The following is a 25,198-nucleotide window of genomic DNA, read 5'->3' as shown; positions in this document are numbered from 1 at the left end:
CAAAAAACTAAAAATAGAACTACCCTACGACCCAGCAATCCAACTACTGGGCATATACCCTGAGAAAACCATAATTCAAAAAGAGTCATGTACCACAATGTTCATTGCAGCCCTATTTACAATAGCCAGGACATTGAAGCAACCTAAGTGTCCACCAACAGATGAATGGATAAAGAAGATGTGGCACATATATACAATGTAATATTACTCAGCCATAAAAAGAAACGAAACTGATTTATTTGTAGTGAGGTGAATGGACCTAGAGTCTGTCATACAGAGTGATGTAAGAGAAAACAGAAAGAGAAAAGCAAATAACATATGCTGACCCATATATATGGAATCTAAAAAAAATGGTCTGTTGAACCTAGGGGCAGGAAAGAAATAAAGACGCAGATGTATAGAACGGACTGAGGACATGGGGAAGGGGAAGGGTAAGCTGGGAGGAAGTGAGAGTGTAGCACTGACATATATACACTCTCAAATGTAAAATAGATAGCTAGCAGGAAGCAGTTGCATAGCACAGGGAGATCAGCTTTGTGCTTTGTGACCACCTAGAGGGGTGGGATAGGGAGGGTGGGAGGGAGGTGCAAGAGGGAGGGGATATGGGGATATATGTATATGTATAGCTGATTCACTTTGTTATACAGCAGAAACTAACACAACATTTTAAAGCAATTATACTCCAATAAGTATGTTAAAACAAATAAAAAACCCCAACACAGATACCTAGATACAGTCATACCTTGGAGATATTATAGGTTCAATTCCAGACCACCACAATAAAGCAAATATCGCAATAAAGCCAGTCACATGAACCTTTGGTTTCCCGGTACATACAAAAGTGATGTTTACAATATACTGTAGTCTGTTAAGTGAGCAATAGCATTATGTCTAAAGAAAACCAATGTTTATAACTTATTTAAAAATACTTTACTGCTAAAAAAATGCTACCTATCATCTGAGCCTTCCGCGAGTCAGAATCTTTTTGCTGGGGGAGGGCCTAACCCTGCTGCTGCTGCTGCTGACTAGTCAGGGTGGTGGTTGCTGAAGGGCGGAGTGGTTGCAGCAACTTGTGAAAATGAGACAGCAGTGAAGTCTGACCCATTGATGACTCTTTTTGACAAACGAGTTCTCTGTAGCAGGCAACGCTGTTTGATAGTGTTTACCCACAGTAGAATGTATTTTGAAATTGCAGTCAATCCTTTCAAGCTGTGCTGTTACTTTATCAACTAATTTTTTTGTTGTCACGTCAACAGTCTTCACAGCATCTTCACCAGGAGTAGATTCCACCTCAAGAAACCACTTTATTTGCTCATCCATAAGAAGCGACTCTTCCTCATCTGTTAAAGTTTCATCATGAGATTACAGCAATTCAGTCCTATCTTCAGACACCACTTCCAATTCTAATTATCTTGCCTATCACATCTGTAGTTACTTCCTCCACCGAAGTCTTGAACTCCTCAGTCATCCGTGAGGGTTAGAATCAACTTCTGCCAAATTCCTGTGAATGTTGATATTTTGACCTCTTCCCATGAGTCATGAATATTCTTAATGGCATCTAGAATGGTGAATCCTTTCCAGGAGGGCTTCAATTGACTTTGCCCAGATGCTCAGAGGAATCACTGTCTATGGCAACTATAGCCTTAAAAAATGTATTTCTTAAATAATAAGACTTGAAAGTCAAAATTACTCCTTGATCCATGGGCTGCAGAATGGATGTTGTATAAGCAGGCATGAAAAAAACATTAATATTGTACATCTCCATCAGGTGCATTGTCAATGAGCAGTAATATTTTGAAAAGAACCTTTTATCTAGGCAGTAGCTCACAACAATGGGCTTAAAATATTTAGTAAACCATGTTGTAAACAGATGTGCTCTCATCCAGGTTTTGTTGTTTCATTTATAGAGCATAGGGCACAGTAGATTTAGCATAATTTTTAAGGGCCCTAAGTTTTTTGGAATGGTAAATGAGCATTGGCTTCAACTTAAACACCAGCTGTATTAGCCCTGACAAGAAAGTCAGCTTGTCCTTTGAAATTTTGAAGCCAGGCATTGACTTCTTCTCTGTAGCTATGAAAGTCCTACATGGCATCTTCTTCCAATAGAAGCCTGCTTTGTTTAAATTGAAAATCTGTTGTTGAGTACAGCCACCTTCATCAATTATCTGAGCTAGATCTTTTGGATAGCTTGTTTCAGCTTCTACATTAGCACTTGACGCTTCACCTTGCACTTTGATGTTTTAGAGACTTTCCTTAAACCTCATCTACCAACCTCTGCTAGCTTCAAATTTTTCTCTGCAGCTTCCTCACCTCTCTTAACCTTCATAGAACTGAAGAGAGTTAGGGCCTTGCTCTGGATTAGGCTTTCGTTTAAGGGAATGTGTGGCTGGTTTTCTATCCAGACCACTACAACTCTCTTTTATCAGCAATAAGCCTATTTCTCTTTCTGATGATTCATGTGTTCACTGGAGTAGTACTTTTAATTTCCTTCAAGAACTTTTACTTTGCATTCACAACTTTACTAAGTGTTTGGTTCAAGATGCCCAGCTTTCTGACTATCTCATCTTTCAACATGCCTTTCTCACTAAGTTTGATCATTTCTAGCTTTTGCTTTAAATTGAGAGATGTGCAACTCTTCTTTTCACTTGAACATTTAGAGGCCACTGTAGGTTATTAATTGGCCTAAATTCAATATTTTTGTGTCTCAGGGGATATAGGGAGGCCCAAGAAGAGGCCGAGAGATGAGGAAAAATCAGTGACGTGGACCAGAACGCACAACACTTATCAAGTAAGTTCAGAGTCTTATATGGGTGCAGTTTGAGGCACCTCAAAACAATTACAATAGTAACATCAAAGATCATTCATCACAGATCACCAAAACAAATATAATAATAGTGAAAAAGTTTGAAATATTGTGAGAATTACCACAATGTGACACAGAGACACAAAGTGAGCAAATGGTGTTGGAAAAATGGCACCAATAGACTTGCTCAAAGCAGGGTTGCCACAAACCTTCAATTTGTAAAAAAAGCGTAATGCCTGTGAATGGCAAATAAAGTGAAGTACAATGAAACGAAGTATGCCTGTACCTCCCTTTACTGATATGATGAGCATCTCTAAGGATGGGCCTCAGAACATACTTTTTAAAACCTCTTCATGTTATTCTCAAACAACTGATCACTAGGTACTATTTTTGCACCCTTGGCCAGAAAGTATACAATATAGGCAATCAATAAACATTTGCTGAATGATGGAGACAGTAGATTTTGAAAGTGGTCCCTATTGTGCCAGTGCCCACGTTTAATTTTTGTTGATTTTATCTTCGTTGATATAGCACTAACTTATTTACTTTGTAGTATAGAAAGGATGACTAATAAACAGATGTAGGATTTACATCTTAGGAAGATATTTTCTTGTACTCCAAATACTCATTGTACAAAATTCAATTAAATTATTAGGAGGTTGTTACTTTGGGAGAAACTCCTATAATATCAGCTTCCTTTTGTTTGATACTATTATGGGACAAAATGGGATTGCTCTCTTTGGGAGTCCAGTGTTAGAAGATGGTTGACATATTCTCACTTGGAGCATTTCTGGAATCTGTGATTTCACAGTCATATCTCATGTTTGATGATATAAATATCTCTTCTGTTTTCTTCTATTTCTTCTCCTTTTTTTTCCCTCACTCAAATCCTAGATCTTAATTCATCCAAGATAAAAACAATGAGGTGTTTGAAATTTCTTCAACCTTCCTTTCCCTAAATATTGACCAACAGAGTTTAAGAACAATATAAAAACAACTCTTCTTGGGGCCTCTACAGTAGTACTTATTAGCACATTAGCAAATGTGAATGTGATGAAAACTGTGAGGTACACGTTTGGTGGTCTTGTTCAGCTTTCTCTATGTAGCTGTGATTATGATAAGCAACAATATTCATTAAACCTTGTTGTGATAAACTGCACTTTGCAAGTCTTCCCTACCTGTATATGTCTGACCCCTTTGCTTTTCCCCTTTCATAACAATCCTCTGCTAACAGTTCTATATGAAACCATACTCTAGGCAGATATACTTAGGAGTTCCCTATTGAAAGCCTGCTGCCATCTGAAGACAGATCTCAATATTTATCCTACTCACACTAGGACCAGAAATCAGAAGCCTCTCCACTTTGCACTTACTTGCCTCTGCTTAAATAGGCCAAAGCCTAACACTTTCAATGGTTACTAGATATTTTGTCAATTATCCTGAAAAGGCACAATCTTTAAAACAGCTTTAGTATAATCAGTAAGGCAGCTCTCAACATAAAGATGACAATCCCATCCACTATCCCCTCAGCACTTACCCTTACAGACTGTTGCCATATCCAAGTGCCCTTCACTATAGCAAAGTGAATGGACATGACCTTCACAGAATGTCAGTTAGTAAAGAACATTAAGATTTCAACATACTACATTCCTGAACATGCAAAAAAGCACTTGAAATCCAATGAAATAAATTCAGTTGCCTTGATCCTATAGGACAGAAGCTTATCTTATAACTCATTTCCCATTACTCACTGATTGAGACCTGAATACTAAATATATTCAAAAGATATAATACAATTTATATTGAGCATGCTAATACAATAGATAAATTCATGAATATGCAAGATACCTACACATAATTATTTAGTATACTGTAGCTTTCCTATTGTCTAATGCTGTTTTCAACAATCATTTTACATCTTTGTTTTCAGTTGTCCTATTATTATACACGGTTCTGTTCCCATGATGAACAGATACTGTTCATTTTTTCTCTTTGTTCATAACAGATATATTACAGATGTGCTCTGAGTGATCTTTCTGAAGGGTAAAATCATGAACCAGTGCACTATTAATGCTTATCATTTAGAGCATGGCCAGGCAGTGTTCCTGGGCTTGGCACTAGGTAACCTGTGGAGACTGTCCTCAAGCTTGCAGCTAGCAGGATTCTCAAGATCATTCTCTACCAAGCCAGAGGTCTCTGTTCATGGGGTTCATGTGGGATTATACAGTGGGGTGAGAAAAAAAATCAAAATTACATTCATATTTATTTTATAATATCATCCAAAATTTTTTCCAAATTTTGCATTATTTTTCTACAAATTTTAAAGCATTTATCATTTATTAGTGTAGTAGTTTATATATTAAAAATAAATAAATTGTATGTTTTGGAAACATGTGCTAATTTAAAATAAAACTGGTAAGGTATAAGAATAAATAAGTTAAGAGACTGCTAAATACTTTCCGGATGCAAAGTTTCACTCTCCTAGGTTTTGAAAAACAACATAAATCCTATAGGTTAATATATGTTAATAATTCTGTTATTTTTCATTTAAAATATATATTAAATGTTGATGAGATTATAAGTTTGCTATATACATGGGTAAAAATTAAATGAATATAATCATTGAGTTCTTTAAGCTTCCAAACAAGAGAAAAGCATGTAACCATAATGCATGCTTTGTCCTTGTAGTTCCCCTTGTCTAGCATAATTTTTCCCCAGTTTCCATTTACTAACTTCTATTTGCCCTTTAATAACAACTTGAATGCCATACTCCCTGGGATGGCTTCTCTACTTCACTGGGAACTGGGTTAAGTATACCTTCTTAAGTGCTCAGGCACTTGTCCTTTGATACAAAACAGCATCTCTAGCTGAGCTACCAGCCTGGAAATAATATTGTAGCACAATGTGCTTGAGTCCAGATTTGCAAAAAAATCAATGATATAGTAGGGTACCTTAGTATCTACTACATTGGAAACCAAATGTCTGATCATGTCCAAACTGGGGGAAAAAAAAAAAAGGAAAGATGACCAGAGTCTGAAATAATGGTTCTCAAACATTGTCATCGATTAGAACTCCCTAGAGGGCTTGTTAAAACACATTGCTGGACCTCATCCCCAAAGTTTCTGATTTAATAGGTCTAGGATGGGACTGAAATTTTGCATTCTTATAAATTCCCAGATGAGGTTCTAACCACAGTCCAAGAGCTGAGCTTTGAGAACCACTAGTCTTAGGAGCTGGTGATAGGGATTTAAAAGCTTCTCCTCTTGACCCTGACTATATGCAATCTAAAGCAGTCATTATTGACAATTGTGATTTTTTTCTAATAGCCTTAGGATGCTTGTGATCTGAACTGTGGAATTTTCTTAAGTGGGTCTATTCATCATCAAACCACAATATTACCCAACTGGGAGGTATAGCAATAAGCCAACATCCTGAATCAGCAAACCTACAGTTAGGAGACAATTTTGAATACATTCATTAATATATTTTATTTTTAAATTTCAGTAAGGTTTCCTTGATATATACTGACTTAATCTACTATACAACATGTAATTAAAACAATTCACAATCTGACTGGAAAGTAATCTCATCTAATGTCTTTCCCAAGCTCCACATGGAGAAGGAAGGCTGTTGAATTGACCACCGAGAAAAATAGGGTTCTTTGACTCAATTAAGTCCTGGTTATGGGGTCGGTTGTAGTCCTCCTGTTACAGTGCCTGTAACTTACTGAAGTTCAAAGTATGTCTGTATATACAGCATGATATTATATATGTGTTTCTTAGGTCAAAGTATAACCAGAGTGCTGGTAGGATTTAATCAAGACTGCAGAAAAATGATCAAGTCACTATGTTGTACACCTGAAACTAATATAATATTGCAAGTCAACCATACTTCAATAAAAGGAAAAAAGACTAGAGTCCAGGAATGGTCTGTTAATGTCCTAATCAAGGCTGCACTATCGGGGTGCCTGGATAGAGCAGGAGGAAATAAGAGGTTCTCAATATTTTAATCAGGCAACCCATACTAGAGGCAGTCAGTGTAAGTAGTTCTGTTAAACTCTCACAACTCAATCAACAATAGACATTTAAAAAATGCTAATTATTGATATAATTAAAAGCATGCTAAATGTGGGGGAGAGGATGAGGAAGAAGAAGTAGAGCTATTAAATCTTCATCTTATGACATTTATAAATTTAAAAGTTGCTTTTTTCTTTTCTTTTTATTGTATCTATATGAGATGATAGATGTTAACTAAATCTACTGTGGTAATCATTTCACAATATATGTAAATCAAGCCATTGTGCTGAACACCTTTAAAAAACGGACATTATTAATTAGCATACTGAATGTCAAAGGATTTTGTTCATAAAAATGGTAGCTTGTTGACTAGTACGATTAATATTAGAAATGGGCTCTCACTGGTGACATTAAAGTTATTCCAGACATGTGGATTAGCTAAAGATATTCCATAAATAGTCTCCATTCTTGAATCAAAAGGCAAAAAACCTAACAGGCCTTGTACCTTTTACCCTTAGAGATGATGTTTTAGATAAATCGCTAAAAGATCCTATGTCTAGCCAAGAACTCTGGAGGATTCTGTTAGCTTGGTACCTGCCTTTGTAACTTACATTTGTCTCACAGGACCTTGCAAGCAAGATGGTGATAGGAATTTAATAGTAAAGGGAGCTAATCCTGCCTTGAGTCCTCAGAAGGAGTTGGAACAGTTGTGTGCATGTGTAGGTTGTATGCACATGTGTGTATGGGGAAGGATCTTAAGTCTTTTTTTGATGCATATGACAGAAGGGAGCAAAATTGGGGTCTGGCATGTCTCTTCAATTTTCTAGGCCACTCAGAATCACTGATGAGTAGTACCAAAACCTCACCAAGAAATCCTTAAATACTTTTTTTCAGATGGGAATTGACCACAGACTTAGATCCTCTGAAATAGTTACCTATGAGAGACAAGGTTCATCAGAACACAGGATGTGGGGGAGGAGGCAGAACAGCAGATATTTCTGAAAGCTGAGGGGTAGCATGACTGCAGCTGTAAGCTCCTATTTTTAGTGATATTAGATTTGGTCATTTAGTCCAGACCTCCTACAGAGAATAACTGGAATAATTAAACAATTTGTTTTTAAACTTTGCTTGAAAGCATCAGAGAGCTAACAAGATAGTGAAGAATTACCAGGCTAGGATCTGGGGCAAGACAGTCTTGGGGAAGTGAGCTTGGGTTTTGGCACAGCTTTTCTGTTGTGGGTTTTTATTGATATAGGTTGGAGCAGTGGAATGGCTGGGAGGTAGAGCAGCACTTTTGACCACCTTGCAGAGTTAAGAGGAAAAGGAATGGAATCCAGAGCTGCCAAGTAGATTCTTGGTGAGTCTGCCTTACCTTGGGTTTAGATCCAAAGTGGTTACATCTAAGGAATAAGGATGAACCAGTAATAGTGCTTCACAAGAGCTACAGTTCAGTTTTGAATAATCTGAATCCCTGCAACTGAATTTCAGCAACCCTAGATTGTTAATGTACTCAGATATTATAATTCTCTAGACCAGGATAACAGTAACATAGGCATCCAGTTTCTACAAAGGACATTGCAGTACAATATGTGGCCACAATAAAAAGGAAAATAACCAGGCTCACAATGGAACAAGACTACATGATTAAAAACCAGCAGAAACATTAGAAAATAAAAATGTACATGCAGTAGGTCCCAATATTAGAGTTTTTAGGAAGATTTTAAATAACTGTGCTTATGATTTTTGAAGAAATAATAAAAAGAACAGATTTTCAGCAAAGAACTAGGAACTGAAAAAAAAAAAGGAAATTCTGAAACTGAAGAATAATTGAAATTAAGAACTCAAAGAATGGACTTAACAGTATGTTAAACACAGATCATTAGAGAATAAACAACCAAAAAGATAAGTTAGAAGAAGCTATTCAGAAACTAAGTCATAGAGGACAAAGAATTAAAAATACAGGAGTAAAAGTATGAGACATAGAGGGTACAATGAAAAGGATAGACATATATGTGATTACAGTCCCAGAAAAAGAGGGGAGAGGAAATGGTATGAAAAATATGTGAAGTGATAACGACTGAGAACTTTCCAAAAGTGATGAAAGACATCATGGCACAAATTGAAGAAGTGCTGAAGCTCAAGCATCATCAGTAGAAACAAAGTCATATCTGAGCAACTTAAAGTAAAACGGCAGAAAACCAACAGTAAAAAGAACAATATTATAAAGAATAAAAAGACTTTTTCAAAGAAGCAACAAATATAACAGATGGATTCTAAACAAAATCAATGGAAGCGAAAAGACAATGAAATGATAGCCTTAAAGTTTTTAGAATAAAATCATTGCTATCCAAATGCTCAAATACCAAATAGTCAGCAAAAATATCCTCCAAGAATGAAGGTAAAATAAAAACTTTTCAGACAAATGCAAATTTAGAGGGTTTTTTTTTTTTAGCAGCAAATTCATATTAAGGGGAATAGTAGATGGTGTTCTTCAGGTAGAGGGAGAACAATCCCAGACGGAAATTCAGAGTTACAGGAAGCAATGAAAATGAGATGTGTGAGTAATATTAAATATTGATTGCAAAAACAACAATAATAATTACTTATGAAGTTTATGGATACAGATACAGATATATATTTTTAGTACAGCATATAAAACTCAAGTGGGTGAAATAGACTTAATCCATGGTCCAGGAAAATTCACAGTGAAAATTTTATAAATATTTTAAAGGAATGATAAAGAAAATATAATACTGTATATAAAAACTTGTGGGGTGCTATTAAATCTTGATTAGGAGAGAGGATTTAGAGTTTTAAATGGGTAAGTGAAGATAGGTTGAAAATAAACAAATTAACTATCTGAGGATGTTATAAATAGAAAGGAAGCAGAAGGAAGGAAATAATAAAGATAAAAAATAAGTGAAACAGAGAAATAATAAAATAGGGTCAATAAATCCCACGTTTCATTCTTTACAAAGATTGGTAAAATTCATAATCCTCTGGAAGTATGGATCAGGAAATATGTGTGAGAAATTGAAGAGTGAATACCTTTTCAGATCCTATAAATGTTAAAAAGATTATGATAGGATATTATGAATAACTTTATGCCAATAAATTAGCACAAATTCCTATAGAAATGTAACTTAACAAAGAGACCCAAGAAGAAATAGGAAATGTGAAATGTCTTATAGCTCTTAAATAAATTGAATCTCCAGACCTATATGACTTTACAAATGAAAGACATAAAACCAATTTTATACAAACTGTTCCAGGGAGTAGGGAAAAAAGCAGTAACTCTTTGCAACTAATATTATGAGTCCAGCATGTTCTTGATTCTGAAACCTGGTAATGACTTTATAAGAAGGAAAAACTCCAGGCTAATCTCTGTCATAAATAAAGATGAAAACAAATGCTAAAGAAAATGTTAAATCAAATCCAATAATACATAAAAAGTATAATACATTACGTCCATGTAGAGTTTATCCTAGTAATGCAAATTTGTTTAAAATTAGAAAGTTCTTCAGTGTAATTCACCACATTAGCAGAATAAAGGAGAAAACTAGGATTATTGGTGATCATTGTTCAGCCCAGTAGATTCAGAAAAAAAATTTGATACATTCAACCTTCTTTGTAAAAACTATTGGCAACCTAGGAATAGAAGGAAACAAAATAATAAAGGGTACCTACAAAATCTACATACTTAATGAGGAAATATTAGACACTTCTTCCCTGGATTCAAGAATAATGTAGGTATATCCACCATTACCACTTCAATTCAATATCTATTGAAAGCCCTAGAGAGTACAAAATAGCAAGGAAAAGAAATATAATATATGAATATTGGAAAGAAAAAATAAACTCTTGTAATCTGCAGACAATATGATTGTAAGTTGAAAATTCAAAAACAATACAGATAATTATTAGAATTAAAAGTGAAGTTAGTAAGATTGTTGGGTAAAATGTCAACATACTAAATCAGTTCTATCTATATACTGGTGAAAAAACAGGAAAAGGATTTTTATAAAAAGTACGATATCTAGTATAACAAAATACTTCTAAGCCCTCTATGCACAGAAAAATAAACAATTATTGAGAAAACATTCTAAAAATACTTGAATAGGTATATGATAATGGATTGAAAGATATTAAGATGCAATTTCAACTAAAGTCCTGGTTGGTTTTTGCATGGAATTGACAAGATAATTTTAATTTGTACATTTGTTGAATAAATGTAGGACTAAAAATGTTATCATAAAGTATTTAAAAAATATTCCCAGTAATAATACATGAAAGAGTCCATATTTTATGTAAAAATATAAAAGTAAATTGTAACATACGTTTGCAACTTCGTACGATCCATTTAGTATCTGTTCCATGTAATGATTTAGATCTCTGAATCTTTTGTGATCTGAATTTGTAAAAGGTAAGTGCCACCAATGAGGAAACCTATTTTAAAAGAAAAAAGTACATCTTCATTAGTTTGAAAATTGGCATCTGTATCTTAGAATTGTTCATAAAGTTAAAGCTGCATCAGATGGAAGGGCCACTGAAAACTTTTTTAAAAAACCATAGAACGCATGATTAATTCTGAGAGTTTTATTAACATGGCTGTGGTCACTTGTGCTATTTTAACTATCATTAATATTAATACCAATTTAATTTAACATACTAAATTAATATATATTTCCCTTCTTACTCTATTTATGGCAGACCACACAATTTGTCCTTTAAATACATGTGGGGAGTTAATAAATACTTTCTGAAGTTTAATGATTCATAATTTTTCAAAAAGGTCATATGGTATTGTTTCCTCTGGGTTCACGAGGGACATTGCTACACTAAGTAGATTAAACATTTTACCAAGCATATGCTTCCATCTGGTCTTAGTCTTTTGGAACAAAGTATCACTTCCCCCAGGGGTCTAGCTTGCAGAATTTCCTCTTCACTATCTTATGATTCATCTTGACAGGCTAGACGTTGATTAAGACCAATTATTGGTGGCATGACCTGTTAATGGGAAGCATTTGGCAACGCGTTTTGCTGGTTAAATGTATCTTTTTAGGAACTATCTAGCAGCTTCCTCTGACTGCAGTCTTGCTGTTGCTTCCTTCCTCTTCTGCTTCTTTGGTACAGACCTTCCTCTGGGCAAAGAAGCATGGGGGATGGTGAAGGGTTGTTAGCAAACACACAGAAGTATGTGACAACTGCAGGACATCCCATCCATTGCTTCCTGTTGGAAGTGTCAGGGAAGTCCAAAGTAATATTTCTGTGTATTTAAATAACTGACATTTTACTTTTTTACTCTTGCTTTACTCTTACTAAGGCTTAAAGTATTAAAAATTTTCATCCAGATTTAATTATCATAAAAATTATTACCATATATAATTAATCAAAACATAGAAATACATTTGATAAATAGGTGGATTTTGCTGGTTTTAAATATTAACTTGTATATCTGTGGGTTAATTTTCTTTATTGTTAGAATAAAATGGAGTTCAACATTAGTTCTATTCCTTTTTTTATAGATGTATGTACTAAAAAAGTCTTGTGTGTAAATAAGTACATAAGAATTAAGGAATTCAGCTCTAGTAATGTCATTCAGTTGTTTAAAATGCTTTTGAGTTACATGTCAAATATAACATAATAATCAGTTCTTGAAAATGATTTTTTAGGATATTTTATCTGACGTTGCTACCATGCCCTCCCTCAATTTTGTTCACACCAAAGATTAAGAAACACACGACCTGCAAACAGATTTGATACCTGGTTATTAGAGTAATTCATTTTCTCAATACCAACACCAGTATTTTGATTTGCCCTTTATTTAATCCTCAGAGATTTTTTACTCCCTGGGACAGTGTACCAAAATAAAATTCTGGATGGCTGGGAGAAGAGCAATGGTGAAATTAGGAGAGGGAAAGGAAATCAACCTTTCTCAAGCAGGTGACTTTTAAAGAAGACCATTAATTTCAAGGAAGACTCCTATGCCTGTGTATTCTCAGAAGTTGGAAGAGGTACAAACAGCCTGATTTGAAGACCACTGTTACATGCTATGACTAATTTGAATTTTATTCTTTATGGCTCTAACTTTCTGATCATACTTTCCAGATTGGGTTTACATAATTCTCATAGAGCTTCTCTTAGTAAATTTAGGAGTCAGAGGAAATCTTGCCCTCATCCTTCATCTGTATGCATCGCTATAAGCCAGAGCTCCTTTGGGACTGTTAGCATACAAATATTGTTCAAGGCACAAAGGACTAAATATTCCTCCTCTCCACACATTGCTTGAATGGTTTTAAAATCAATTAAGGTCCCATTACCAGGCAGGAGTTGTTGAACAAAGCAGAATCCTAACTAAAGCTGAAAATCGAGAAGAGGCATATGGAGAGAGATTATTGGCACTTTAAAGTTTTACAAGTTATACTAATATGTATTGGGGAGAGAAAAGAGTAAAACAGAGACATTTTTGAAACATAAAAGGACAGCCATTTTACAAGAATGAACATATTTTTAAATCATTAATTATTAGGGTGCAATGGAAACCACTAATGTTGAATTCAATATTTGCAGTCAAACTGAATATTTTTGCCAGTATTTCCTTTTCCTCAGTTATTACATTAATGTTTTCTGATAACTCTTAAAGCTGATGTTGTCTTTAAGTTTCCACAATGACATCCTTCCCTCTTAGTCTCTTGAACGTGCTCTTACTCTGATGACTTTCTGATGTTTAAAGCATCTGTATTTCAAAATCTCTGTGACATCTGCAAGTATAGTTTTTCATGAATGTGAACTACACAGTCTTCAAAATAATGCACACTCTCTCTCCATCCATTGGCAACGTTGTTTAGATTTACATTTTGGTAAGTGACTAAATCCTGAAAGTCTAACAAAAATCCACATGTACAAAGTATGTCAGGTCTGGTATGAACACTCATATTGTTAAAGGACCATTTACTCAACAAAAATTCTGGTACAGCTGGCTTTCCCTGTCTGCAGGTTCTACATCTGCAGATTGAACCAACTGTGGATTGAAATGTTAAAAAAAAAAGCCCAGAAAGTTCCAAAAAGCAAAATTTGAATTTGCTGCATGCCAGCAACTATTTACATAGCATTTACGTTGTCTTTACAACTGTTTACATAACATTTATATTGTATTAGATATTATAAGTCATCTGGAGGTGATTTAAAGTATACAGGAGACTGTGGGTAGGTTATTTGTAAATACTACGCCATTTTATGTATAGAACTTGGGCATGCAAGGATTTTGGTATCCGTGGGAGGGGTCCTGGAACCAATCCTGTGGATACCAAGAAACTACTCTATAGATAAGATAACATTTGATTTGCCTAAGTGCAAATATCATAATTTCTAAGAAGTTCACCTTTTTAAAGTCAAGGTACACCTCTGGTCAAGATACACACTCAAGTCTATAACATAAATTTGGCTAGTTCTAAATAATGAATTTTAGAAGGTTTATTTGAACAGAAGTATTTTCAATTACATTATTTATGCTTAATATTTTTAAATTATAACATGAAATGAGCAATGGTTTTCAAGACTGCAAAATGAAGATAATGACAAATTAAATTTGGATAACCCAAGTCCAAGTTAATAATTAACCATAACAAAAGTGAGTTGATGTTAATAAGTTTACTTGTATACTAATTGATATTGATAAATTTTTCTGGTACAGCAAATAAATATATCAGAGCTTTTTATTGCCGTTACCTGTTGAAAGAGAAGAAAATATCCAATTTTGTTTTGCATTTTCAATTTCAATTTTATTTTTATAGAAAACACTAAAACAATTAAATTTAAAAACAGGCAAATAAAACAATTTCCCTGATAATCAATGAAAAATAAAATTGGTTCTGATTTTTTTTGTCTACAAAATCAATGGCTGAAAGCAAACAAAATTGAAAACCTTTATTCTGTTTTATGAGACAAAAGTTTCTTTAGTCTGAGAGCAATAGAGACTCTGCTGGGATAGGTTCAGTGGCACTGGAATCAGAATGCTGTGTTGTGTTGCCCACAAATAGAAAATCCCATAACCATGACTTTTCCTTACGATCAGGGACAAGTACTAAAGACAAAACACTGTGGAGGACAGTCCTTACTCTGGGAGGGCCAATGATGCAAACTGCTTTTGAAGTTGGCTGTGAAGTTTTGAAAACTGGTCAAATGATTTTTCTGTCAGGCTTGTTTCATTGTTACCATGAGTCACCTGGATTAGATAAAGCTGCAGAAAATAAAGAGACAAAATCAGAAGATGGCAATATCAACCTTCAATACATTCTAAAATTCTGTTTCATGTAAACTAAACAAAGTAAGAACCTCTCTGCAAAAAAAAAAAAATCATCACAAAAGATAAGAGATGCAATTTGTAAAGGCAAAATTACCTATAAACACAGTATATAAAAATATCATAATCTTAGGTGCTGGGAACAGACTGCCTAATTTCTGATCTTTTTTTCTTGTGGACATTTTAATTAGGTCTTGATTTATAGCCTACCACAGGGCAGAAACTGTTCTCTTTGGTGGTTCTCTACTAGTAGCTCTGGTTATCATGATTTCTCCTTGGAACATCCGCCTTAATGGCACTTCTGTTCAACTGTAACTGATTTTTCAGTTGTGTAGCAAAAAAAAAAAAAAAATCATGGTATGAGGAATGTGTAGCATAGTGAAGGGAAGTGTGAGATGTAGTCAAATGATATTTAAGTCAAGATGACAGACTTGAGACTTACATGCCTAGTTTTCTTGCTGAACCCTAAAATTGTCACTCTTTGGATTGACCTGGTTGCACTCATCGTACAGGATTCCTGGGAAAAAGTCTGCGAAGTAGATTTGGCAGGATTTATGGCTGTCATTTGTGCGAGCGTGTGGATCAAGTTATTCAATTTAACAGGGAAACACTCCAGACTTTCCTTTATTTTCCTAGAGAAATGAAAAAGAAAAGATAGTGAGTAACATTCCCCTGAGTTGACTCATTTCATTTGAGTTGTTTCCTTGTGTTAGATGTGGAAGAAAAAGTCAAGGACCATGCCTATTTATTTGGAGTGCAACTATTAAACATTATTTTTATAAACTTCAAATTCACATCTTGAGCTGTTAGCAAATATAAAAGAAACTTTTGTGGTGAAGTATAAAACTGTAATTGCAATATTTGTATTTTGACTTATTTTAAGTTTGTTTTTGATTTTTAGGGATGATTTTTTTAAAAATCAATTTGTTTATAATTATTTAAAATATTTACACAATTCCAAAAGTTAAATCTACAAAACCGTATATTCCAAGAAGCCCAACGTTTAACCCTGAACTCTTTACACTACTCCCTTCTTCCCCCATATGTAGACATTTTTTAAAAATTATGATTTAACATTCATTGTTTTATTTTTAATTTTATTTTTGTGTTTATTTTTGTTCCTCTGTCAACTATCTTACAAAAAAGTTGTATAATATAATACTATATTTAATATACACATATTTTATATGGAATGCTTTTCACTCTGTTTTCTTTTTCCTTTTTTTGGTTTGGTTTTGGTTTGTCTCTGCTTTACTATTATTATTTGTATTTAAGAAGGTTTGCAATTGCGTTCTAATGGTATAATAAATACCTTTAGATAATATCCTTTATCCCCTCTGCACCATCTGGTCCAGTATATGACTTGCAGTGTTATCCTTTTTATCCCAGTTAATACAATAAAGCAAACATTATGCTCATTCTACTTTTCATATGTGCTTCCTATTCCACTTCCTTTATAGAGCTATTCTATCCACATCATATGGTATCTATACTATACATATTATACAGTCTCTCTTCTAACTATCATTAAATATCATCTGCTCTACAAGTCTTTATGTCACATCCCTCCAGTCATTTGGACTATCTGATGGTCATTTTCCGATACATTCCTCAGGAAGTGCTCAAGGAAATAAGTTTCTGAGTTCTGGGTGTTGATAACAGTTTTTCTGTGGCCTTTATGCTTGAAAGTCAATTTTGCTGGCTAAAATGCCCTTGGCTCACATTTTCTTTTTTGAGGGTCATAAAAATATTATTTAACTTTCTTTTGGAATAAAGGATTACTGTCCAAAACTCTGATGACATACTGACCTTCTTTCCCTTACAAATGACTTGAACTTTTTGCTTAGATGCTTAAAGGAAGTTTTTTTTTTTTTTCCTAAAAGTCCAATAGTTTTTCCAAAAATATGTTTCAGGTTTGTTATTCGGGGTAACTTTTCTCAATATGCAAAGTGCCCTTTCAATATGTAATTTCAAGACTTTTCATTTTCCAGAAAACTTCTTGAATTATGATGCTAGTATTTATTAAAATACTAAATATACAATTCAGTTTTGATAATTTTTTTAACATCTTTATTGGAGTATAATTGCTTTACACTGGTGTGCTAGTTTCTGCTTTATAACAAAGTGAATCAGCTATATATATACCTATATCCCCATATCTCCTCCCTCTTGCGTCTCCCTCCCATCTTCCCCATCCCACCTCTCCAGGTGGTTGCAAAGCGCCGAGCTGATCTCCCAGTGCTATGCGGCTGCTTCCCACTAGCTATCTATTTTACATTTGGTAGTGTATATATGTCCATGCCACGCTCTCACTTCGTTCCAGCTTCCCCTTCCCCCTCCCTGTGTCCTCAAGTCCATTCTCTACGTCTGCATCTTTATTCCTTTCCTGCCCCTAGATTCTTCAGAACCATTTTTGTTTTTAAATTCCATATATGTGTGTTAGTATACGGTATTTGTTTTTCTCTTTCTGACTTACTTCACTCTGTATGACAGATTAGGTCCACCTCACTACAAATAACTCAATTTCGTTTCTTTTTTATGGCTGAGTACAATCCCATTGTATATATGTGCCACATCTTCTTTATCCATTCATCTGTCGATGGACGTTTAGGTTGTTTCCACATCCTGGCTATTGTAAATAGAGCTGCAATGAACATTGTGGTACATGACTCTTTTTGAATTATGGTTTTCTTAGGGTATATGCCCAGGAGTGGAGATGCTGGGTCATATGGGAGTTCTATTTTCAGTGTTTTAAGGAACCTCCATACTGTTCTCCATAGTGGCTGTATCAATTTACACTCCCACCAACAGGGCAAGAGGGTTCCCTTTTCTCCACACCCTATCCAGCATTTACTTTTTGTAGATTTTTTGAATAATGGCCATTCTGACTGGTGTGAGGTGATACCTCATTGTAGTTTTTTTTTTTTTAATTTTTGAATTTTATTTTATTTACTTTTTTATACAGCAGGCTCTTATAAGTCATCAATTTTATCCACATCAGTGTATACATGTCAATCCCAATCTCCCAATTCATCACACCACCACCCTTACCCTGCCACTTTCCCCCCACTTGGTGTCCATATGTTTGTTCTCTACATTTGTGTCTCAATTTCTGCCCTGCAAACAGGTTCATCTGTACCATTTTTCTAGGATCCACATATATGCGTTAATATACGATATTTGTTTTTCTCTTTCTGACTTACTTCACTCTGTATGACAGTCTCTAGATCCATTCACTCTCAACAAATGACCCAATTTGGTTCCTTTTTATGGCTGAGTAGTATTCCATTGTATATATGTACCACATCTTCTTCATCCATTTGTCTGTCGATGGGCATTTAGGTTGCTTCCATGACCTGGATATTGTAAATAGTGCTGCAATGAACATTGGGGTGCATGTGTCTTTTTGAATTATGGTTTCCTCTGGGTATATGCCCAGTAGTGGGATTGCTGGATCATATGGTAATTCTATTTTTAGTTTTTTAAGGAACCTCCATATTGTTCTCCATAGTGGCTGTATCAATTTACATTCCCACCAACAGTGCAAGAGGGTTCCCTTTTCTCCACACCCTCTCCAGCATTTGTTGTTTGTAGATTTTCTGATGATGCCCATTCTGACTGGTGTGAGGTGATACCTCACTGTAGATTTGATTTGCATTTCTCTAATAGTTAGTGATGTTGAGCAGCTTTTCATGTACTCCTTGGCCATCTGTATGTCTTCTTTGCAGAAATGTCTATTTAGGTCTTCTTCCCATTTTTTGATTGGGTTGTTTGTTTTTTAATATTGAGCTGCATGAGCTGTTTTATATAGTTTAGAGATTAATCCATTGTCCGTTGATTCATTTGCAAACATTTTCTCCCATTCTGAGGGTTGTCTTTTCGTGTTGTTTATGGTTTCCTTTGCTGTGCAAAAGCTTTGAAGTTTCATTAGGTCCCATTTGTTTACTTTTGTTTTTATTTCCATTACTCTAGGAGGTGGATCAAAAAAGATCTTGCTGTGATTTATGTCATAGAGTGTTCTTCCTGTTTGCCTCTAAGAGTTTTATAGTGTCCAGTCTAACATTTAGGTCTTTAATCCATTTTGAGTTTATTTTTGTGTATGGTGTTAGGAAGTGTTCTAATTTCATTCTTTTACATGGAGCTGTCCAGTTTTCCCAGAACCACTTATTGAAGAGACTGTCTTTTCTCCATTGTATATCCTTGCCTCCTTTGTCATAGATTAGTTGACCATAGGTGTGCGAGTTTATCTCTAGGCTTTCTATCCTGTTCCATTGATCCATGTTTCTGTTTTTGTGCCAGTACCATATTGTCTTGATTACTGTAGCTTTATAGTATAGTCTGAAGTCAGGGAGTCTGATTTCTCCAGCTCCGTTTTTTCCCTCAAGACTGCTTTGGCTATTCAGGGTCTTTTGTATCTCCATACAAATTTTAAGATTTTTTGTTCTAGTTCCATAAAAAATGCCACTGGTAATTTGATAGGGATTGCGTTGAATCTGTAGATTGCTTTGGGTAGTACAGTTATTATCACAATATTGATTCTCCCAATCCAAGAAGATGGTATATCTCTCCATCTGTTGGTATCATCTTTAATTTCTTTCATCAGTGTCTTATAGTTTTCTGCATACAGGTCTTGTGTCTCCCTAGATAGGTTTATTCCTAGGTATTTTATTCTTTTTGTTGAAATGGTAAATGGGAGTGTTCCTTAATTTCTCTTTCAGATTTTTCATCATTAGCGTATAGGAATGCAAGAGATTTCTGTGCATTAATTTTGTATCCTGCAACTTTACCAAATTCATTGATTAGCTCTTGTAATTTTCTGGTGGCATCTTTAGGATTCTCTATGTATAGTATCATGTCATCTGCAAACAGTGACAGTTTTACTTCTTCTTTTCCAATTTGTATTCCTTTTATTTCTTTTTCTTCTCTGATTGCCGTGGCTAGGACTTCCAAAACTACTTTGAATAACAGTGGTGAGAGTGGACATCCCTGTTTTGTTCCTGACCTTAGAGGAAATGCTTTCAGTTTTTCACCATTGAGAATGATGTTTGCTGTGGGTTTGTCATCTATGGCCTTTACTATGTTGAGGTAGGTTCCCTCTATGCCCAGTTTCTGGAGAGTTTTTATCATAAATGGCTGTTGAATTTTGTCAAAAGCTTTTTCTGTGTCTATTGAGATGATCATATGGTTTTTATTCTTCAATTTGTTAATATGGTGTATCACATTGATTGATTTGCGTATATTGAAGAATCCTTGCATCCCTGGGATAAATCCCACTTGATCATGGTGTACGATCCTTTTAATGTGTTGTTGGATTCTGTTTGCTAGTATTTTGTTGAGGATTTTTGCATCTATATTCATCAGTGATATTTGTCTGTAATTTTCTTTTTTTGTAGTATCTTTGTCTGGTTTTGGTATCACGATGATGGTGGCCTCATAGAATGAGTTTGGGTGTTTTCCTTCCTCTGCAATTTTTTGGAAGAGTTTGAGAAGGATGGGTGTTAGCTCTTCTCTAAATGTTTGATAAAATTCACCTTTGAAGCCATCTGGTCCTGGACTTTTGTTTGTTGGAAGATTTTTAAACGCAGTTTCAATTTCATTATTTGTGATTGGTCTGTTCATATTTTCTATTTCTTCCTGTTTCAGTCTTGGAAGGTTATAGCTGTCTAAGAATATGTCCAGTTCTTCCAGGTTGTCCATTTTATTGGCATAGAGTTGCTTGTAGTAGTCTCTTAGGATGCTTTGTATTTCTGTGGTGTCTGTTGTAACTTCTCCTTTTTCATTCCTAATTTTATTGATTTGAGTCCTCTCCCTCTTTTTCTTGATCAGTCTGGCTATGGTTTATCAATTTTGTTTATCTTCTCAAAGAACTAGCTTTTAGTTTTATTGATCTTTGCTATTGTTTTCTTTGTGTCTATTTCATTTATTTCTGCTCTTATCTTTATGATTTCTTTCCTTCTGCTAACTTTGGGTTTTGTTTGTTCTTCTTTCTCTAGTTCCTTTAGGTGTAAGGTTAGATTGTTTATTTGAGATTTTTCTTGTTTCTTGAGGTAGGCTTGTATAGCTATAAACTTCCCTCTTAGAACTGCTTTTGCTGCATCCCATAGGTTTTGGATCGTCGTGTTTTCATTGTCATTTGTCTCTAGGTATTTTTTGATTTCCTTTTTGATTTCTTCAGTGATCTCTTGGTTATTTAGTAACGTATTGTTTAGCCTCCATGTGTTTTTGTTTTTTACGTTTTTTTCCCTGTAATTCATTTCTAATCTCATAACGTTGTGGTCAGAAAAGATGCTTGACGTGATTTCAATTTTCTTAAATTTACTCAGGCGTGATTTGTGACCCAAGATATGATCTATCCTGGAGAATGTTCCATGAGCACTTGAGAAGAAAGTGTAATCTGCTGTACTTGGATGGAATGTCCTATAAATATCAATTAAGTCCATCTTGTTTAATGTGTCATTTAAAGCTTGTGTTTCCTTATTTAGTTTCATTTTGGATGATCTGTCCATTGTTGAAAGTGGGGTGGTTAAGGTCGCCTACTAGTATTGTGTTACTGTCGATTTCCCCTTTTATGGCTGTTAGCATTTGCTTTATGTATTGAGGTGCTCTTAGGTTGAGTGCATAAGTATTTTCAATTGTTATATCTTCCTCTTGGATTCACCCCTTGATCTTTATGTAGTGTCCTTCTTTTGCCTCTTGTAATAGTCTTTATTTTAAAGTCTGTGTTGTCTGATGTGAGAATTGCTACCTCAGCTTTCTTTTGATTTCCATGTACATGGAATATCTATTTCCATCCTCTCACTTTCATTCTGTATGGGTCTCCAGGTCTGAAGTAGGTTTCTTGTAGACAACATATATATGGGTCTTGTTTTTGTATCCATTCAACCCATCTATGTCTTTTGGAGGGAGCATTTAATCCATTTATATTTAAGGTAGTTATCAATATGTATGTTCCTATTACCATTTTCTTAATTGTTTTGGGTTTGTTATTGTCGGTCTTTTCCTTCTCTTGTGTTTCCTGTCCAGAGAATTTCCTTTAGCATTTGTTGTAAAGCTGGTTTGGTGGTTTGAATTATCTTAGCTTTTGCTTGTCTGTAAACGTTTTAATTTCTCTGTCGAATGTGAACGAGATCCTTGCTGGGTAGAGCAACCTTTGTTGGTTTTTTCCTTTCATCACTTTAAATATGTACTGCCACTCCATTCTGTCTTGCAGCGTTTCTGCTGAAGGACCAGGTGTTAACCTTATGTGGATTCCCTTGTATGTTATTTGTTGTTTTTCCCTTGCTGCTTTTAATATTTTTTCTTTATATTTAATTTTCGATAGTTTGATTAATATGTGTCTTGGTGTGTTTCTCCTTGGATTTATACTGTATCGGCCTCTCTGTGCTTCCTGGACTTGTTTGACTATTTCCTTTCCCATATTAGGGAAGTTTTCAACTATAATCTCTTCAAATAGTTTCTCAGTCCCTTTCTTTTTCTCTTCTTCTTCTGGGACCCCTATAATTCGAATGTTGGTGCATTTAATGTTGTCCCAGCGGTCTCTGAGACTGTCTTCAATTCTTTTCATTCTTTTTTCTTTGTTCTGCATGGCAGCAGTTATTTCCACTGTTTTATCCTCCAGATCACTTATCCCTTCTTCTGCCTCAGTTATTCTGCTATTGATTCCTTCTAGAGAATTTAAAATTTCATTTATTGTGTTGTTCATCATTGTTTGTTTGCTCTTTAGTTCTTCTAAGTCCTTATTAAACGTTTCTTGTATTTTCTCCATTCTATTTCCAAGATTTTGGATATCTTTACTATCATTACTCTGAATTCTTTTTCAGGTAGACTGCCTATTTCCTCTTTATTTGTTTGGTCTGCTGGGTTTTTACCTTGCTCCTTCATCTGCTGTGTGTTTCTCTGTCTTCTCATTTTGCTTAACTTACTGTATTTGGCATCTCCTTTTTGCAGGTTGCAGGTTCGTAGTTCTTGTTGTTTTTGGTGTCTGCTCTCAGTGCCTAAGGTTGGTTTAGTGGGTTGTGTAGGCTTACTGGTGGAGGGGACTGGTGCCTGTGCTCTGGTGGATGAGGCTGGATCTTGCCTTTTTGGTTGGCAGGACCGTGTCCAGTGGTGTGTTTTGGGGTGTCTGTGAACTTATTATGATTTTAGGAAGCCTCTCTGCTAATGGGTGGGGCTGTGTTCCTGTCTTGCTAGTTGTTTGTCATAAGGTGTCCAGCATTGTAGCTTGCTGGTCATTGAGTGGAGCTGCGTCTTAGCGTTCAGATGGAGATCTCTGGGAGATCTTTCGCCATTTGATATTACATGGAGCTGGGAGGTCTCTGGTGGACCAATGTCCTGAACTCAGCTCTCTCGCTTCAGAGGCACAGGCCTGACACCTAGCTGGAGCACCAAGACCTTGTCAGCCACATGGCTCATAGCACATGCTGAACTTTAGGCCTTTCTGATACTGTTTTGATATATTACTTTGGTTTTATTTTTCAGGAAGTTCTTTATATGTATACTGGATCTTTATTGACTTCATTTCTTTTTGTTTTAAAGGCCCTCCTTTGTTTTTTTTTCATCTTTTTTTCCTCTGGAGGTATTATCTATTGTGCTGTTTTTATTTTCTTCCGTGTTCTTTCTAGTTTACTATTTTTAAAAGTATGCTTTCTTTTATTTTCTAATTTTTTGGAGGTTCAATCACTTCATTTCTGAGTTTTCTCTAATTGTAATCTATATTGTTCCAGCATATTTTATCATTTTCTTAATTTCTTTTAGATCAATTTGAAATATAAGGATACAGTTTATCCCTTGTTAGGAATGTCTTTCTTGCATATTTTCATTGAAGAGATTTTATTTTGCATCTTATTTCTTTTTTAAAATTATAATTCTGTATGACATTCAGATATGATCCATTTTGCTTACTCATTTTAATATAAAATTAAACTTTCAGGAAGGAGTAGAGGGTTTTCAAGGGTCTGAAGCTTTCTTTTCTGTTGCTATCACAGTGGTAAAAACACTGTTTCATACTTTCTGAGATATTCCTCTTTGGCTTCTCTCTTTGCCCCCAATTTTTTCTGGATTGTGGTTTTCCTTTGCTCCTATGATCTTTCTCCTTTCATTTGGATTATAGTTCCAGCAGTTTCTCTTCAGCATACGACTTTTTCTAGGCAGGAATCACCAGTTGCCTTTGAGAGTTTATAGACTTCTCCAACCTTTTCAGATTTGCCATGGAACCTTTGCCCTTCCTTGTGAATTGAAGTGTGTAAAAATCCTTCCCAGTTTCAGCTGCTAAACAGCTTATCAAATGGACCCGCTCAGGTTTCCAGTGAGTACCTGTGGGCTCTGTGGAGTCCTGTTCTCAGGTCAATCAGATTAACATGTTGCTTCCTTAGCTTCCTCCCATAAGATGCTGTTACAAAAGCCTTGTAACTTGATTTGCCCCATCTGCTTGTATTTTAGGGTTCTTAGGAATACCTTGTTACTTAGTTTTGTTATAGATGTTGCCCATAGTTTTGGGGTTTTGCTGCCCTGTTTGATCTGTTTTATGGAAGAAATTCCAGGGACACTAAAAAACTTGATTTTTAAAAAATAATATATAATTCAAGCCATACAGTAAAATATTAAGTAAAATGTGAAAAGTTCCCTTCATCCATCTTCCATTGTCACTCTCCTCCCCCAAAATAACTACTACGAACAATCTGGTAGTATTCTTTTGAGCTTTCTCTATACACTTGCACAAACCAACAGACACACAGCCAGACACACTATTCTTACTCCTGTTACATGCCAGGTGCATGTTGGGATATAGCAATGAAAACAAAAACAGACGGAAATGTCTCCCGTTAGAGAGATTATATAATGTGGAATTCAGACCATAATGAAATAACCATGTAAAAATATAGGATTTGAGAAAGTAATATATACCATAGAGGAAACTAAAATAGAAATTGGGGAGAGGGAATATGGGGTAGGGAACAGTGTTGCAATTTTAAGTAGGATGGTCAGGCATAGTCTCACTAAAAAGAGAGTTGAATGATTTGACAAAAGCCTTAATTTGCCAAGAGCATAGGCCACGGAAATTTCTGATAGAGGAAATTC

The 25,198-nt window shown here is 35.1% G+C and overlaps 1 protein-coding gene across 3 annotated transcripts in view; it reads right to left on the bottom strand.

Annotated features, from left to right (window-relative positions):
• Nucleotides 1–25,198, bottom strand: part of PIK3C2G (phosphatidylinositol-4-phosphate 3-kinase catalytic subunit type 2 gamma) — a 346,938-nt gene that overhangs the window by 72,802 nt on the left and 248,938 nt on the right. For all 3 annotated transcript variants that reach the window (XM_068560099.1, XM_068560101.1, XM_068560102.1), the window contains 3 exons: nt 15,564–15,753; nt 14,937–15,058; nt 11,157–11,265 (listed from right to left, as the gene is read on the bottom strand). In XM_068560099.1, coding sequence (XP_068416200.1) covers nt 11,157–11,265; nt 14,937–15,058; nt 15,564–15,753 — 421 coding nt within the window. The remainder of the gene's footprint in view (nt 1–11,156; nt 11,266–14,936; nt 15,059–15,563; nt 15,754–25,198) is intronic.

Source organism: Eschrichtius robustus, chromosome 13 (genome assembly GCF_028021215.1).
Source record: "Eschrichtius robustus isolate mEscRob2 chromosome 13, mEscRob2.pri, whole genome shotgun sequence".
Classification (NCBI taxonomy): Eukaryota; Metazoa; Chordata; class Mammalia; order Artiodactyla; family Eschrichtiidae; genus Eschrichtius; species Eschrichtius robustus.
Note: the sequence above shows the minus strand (reverse complement) of the source record. Positions and strands in the feature narration are given on the sequence as shown.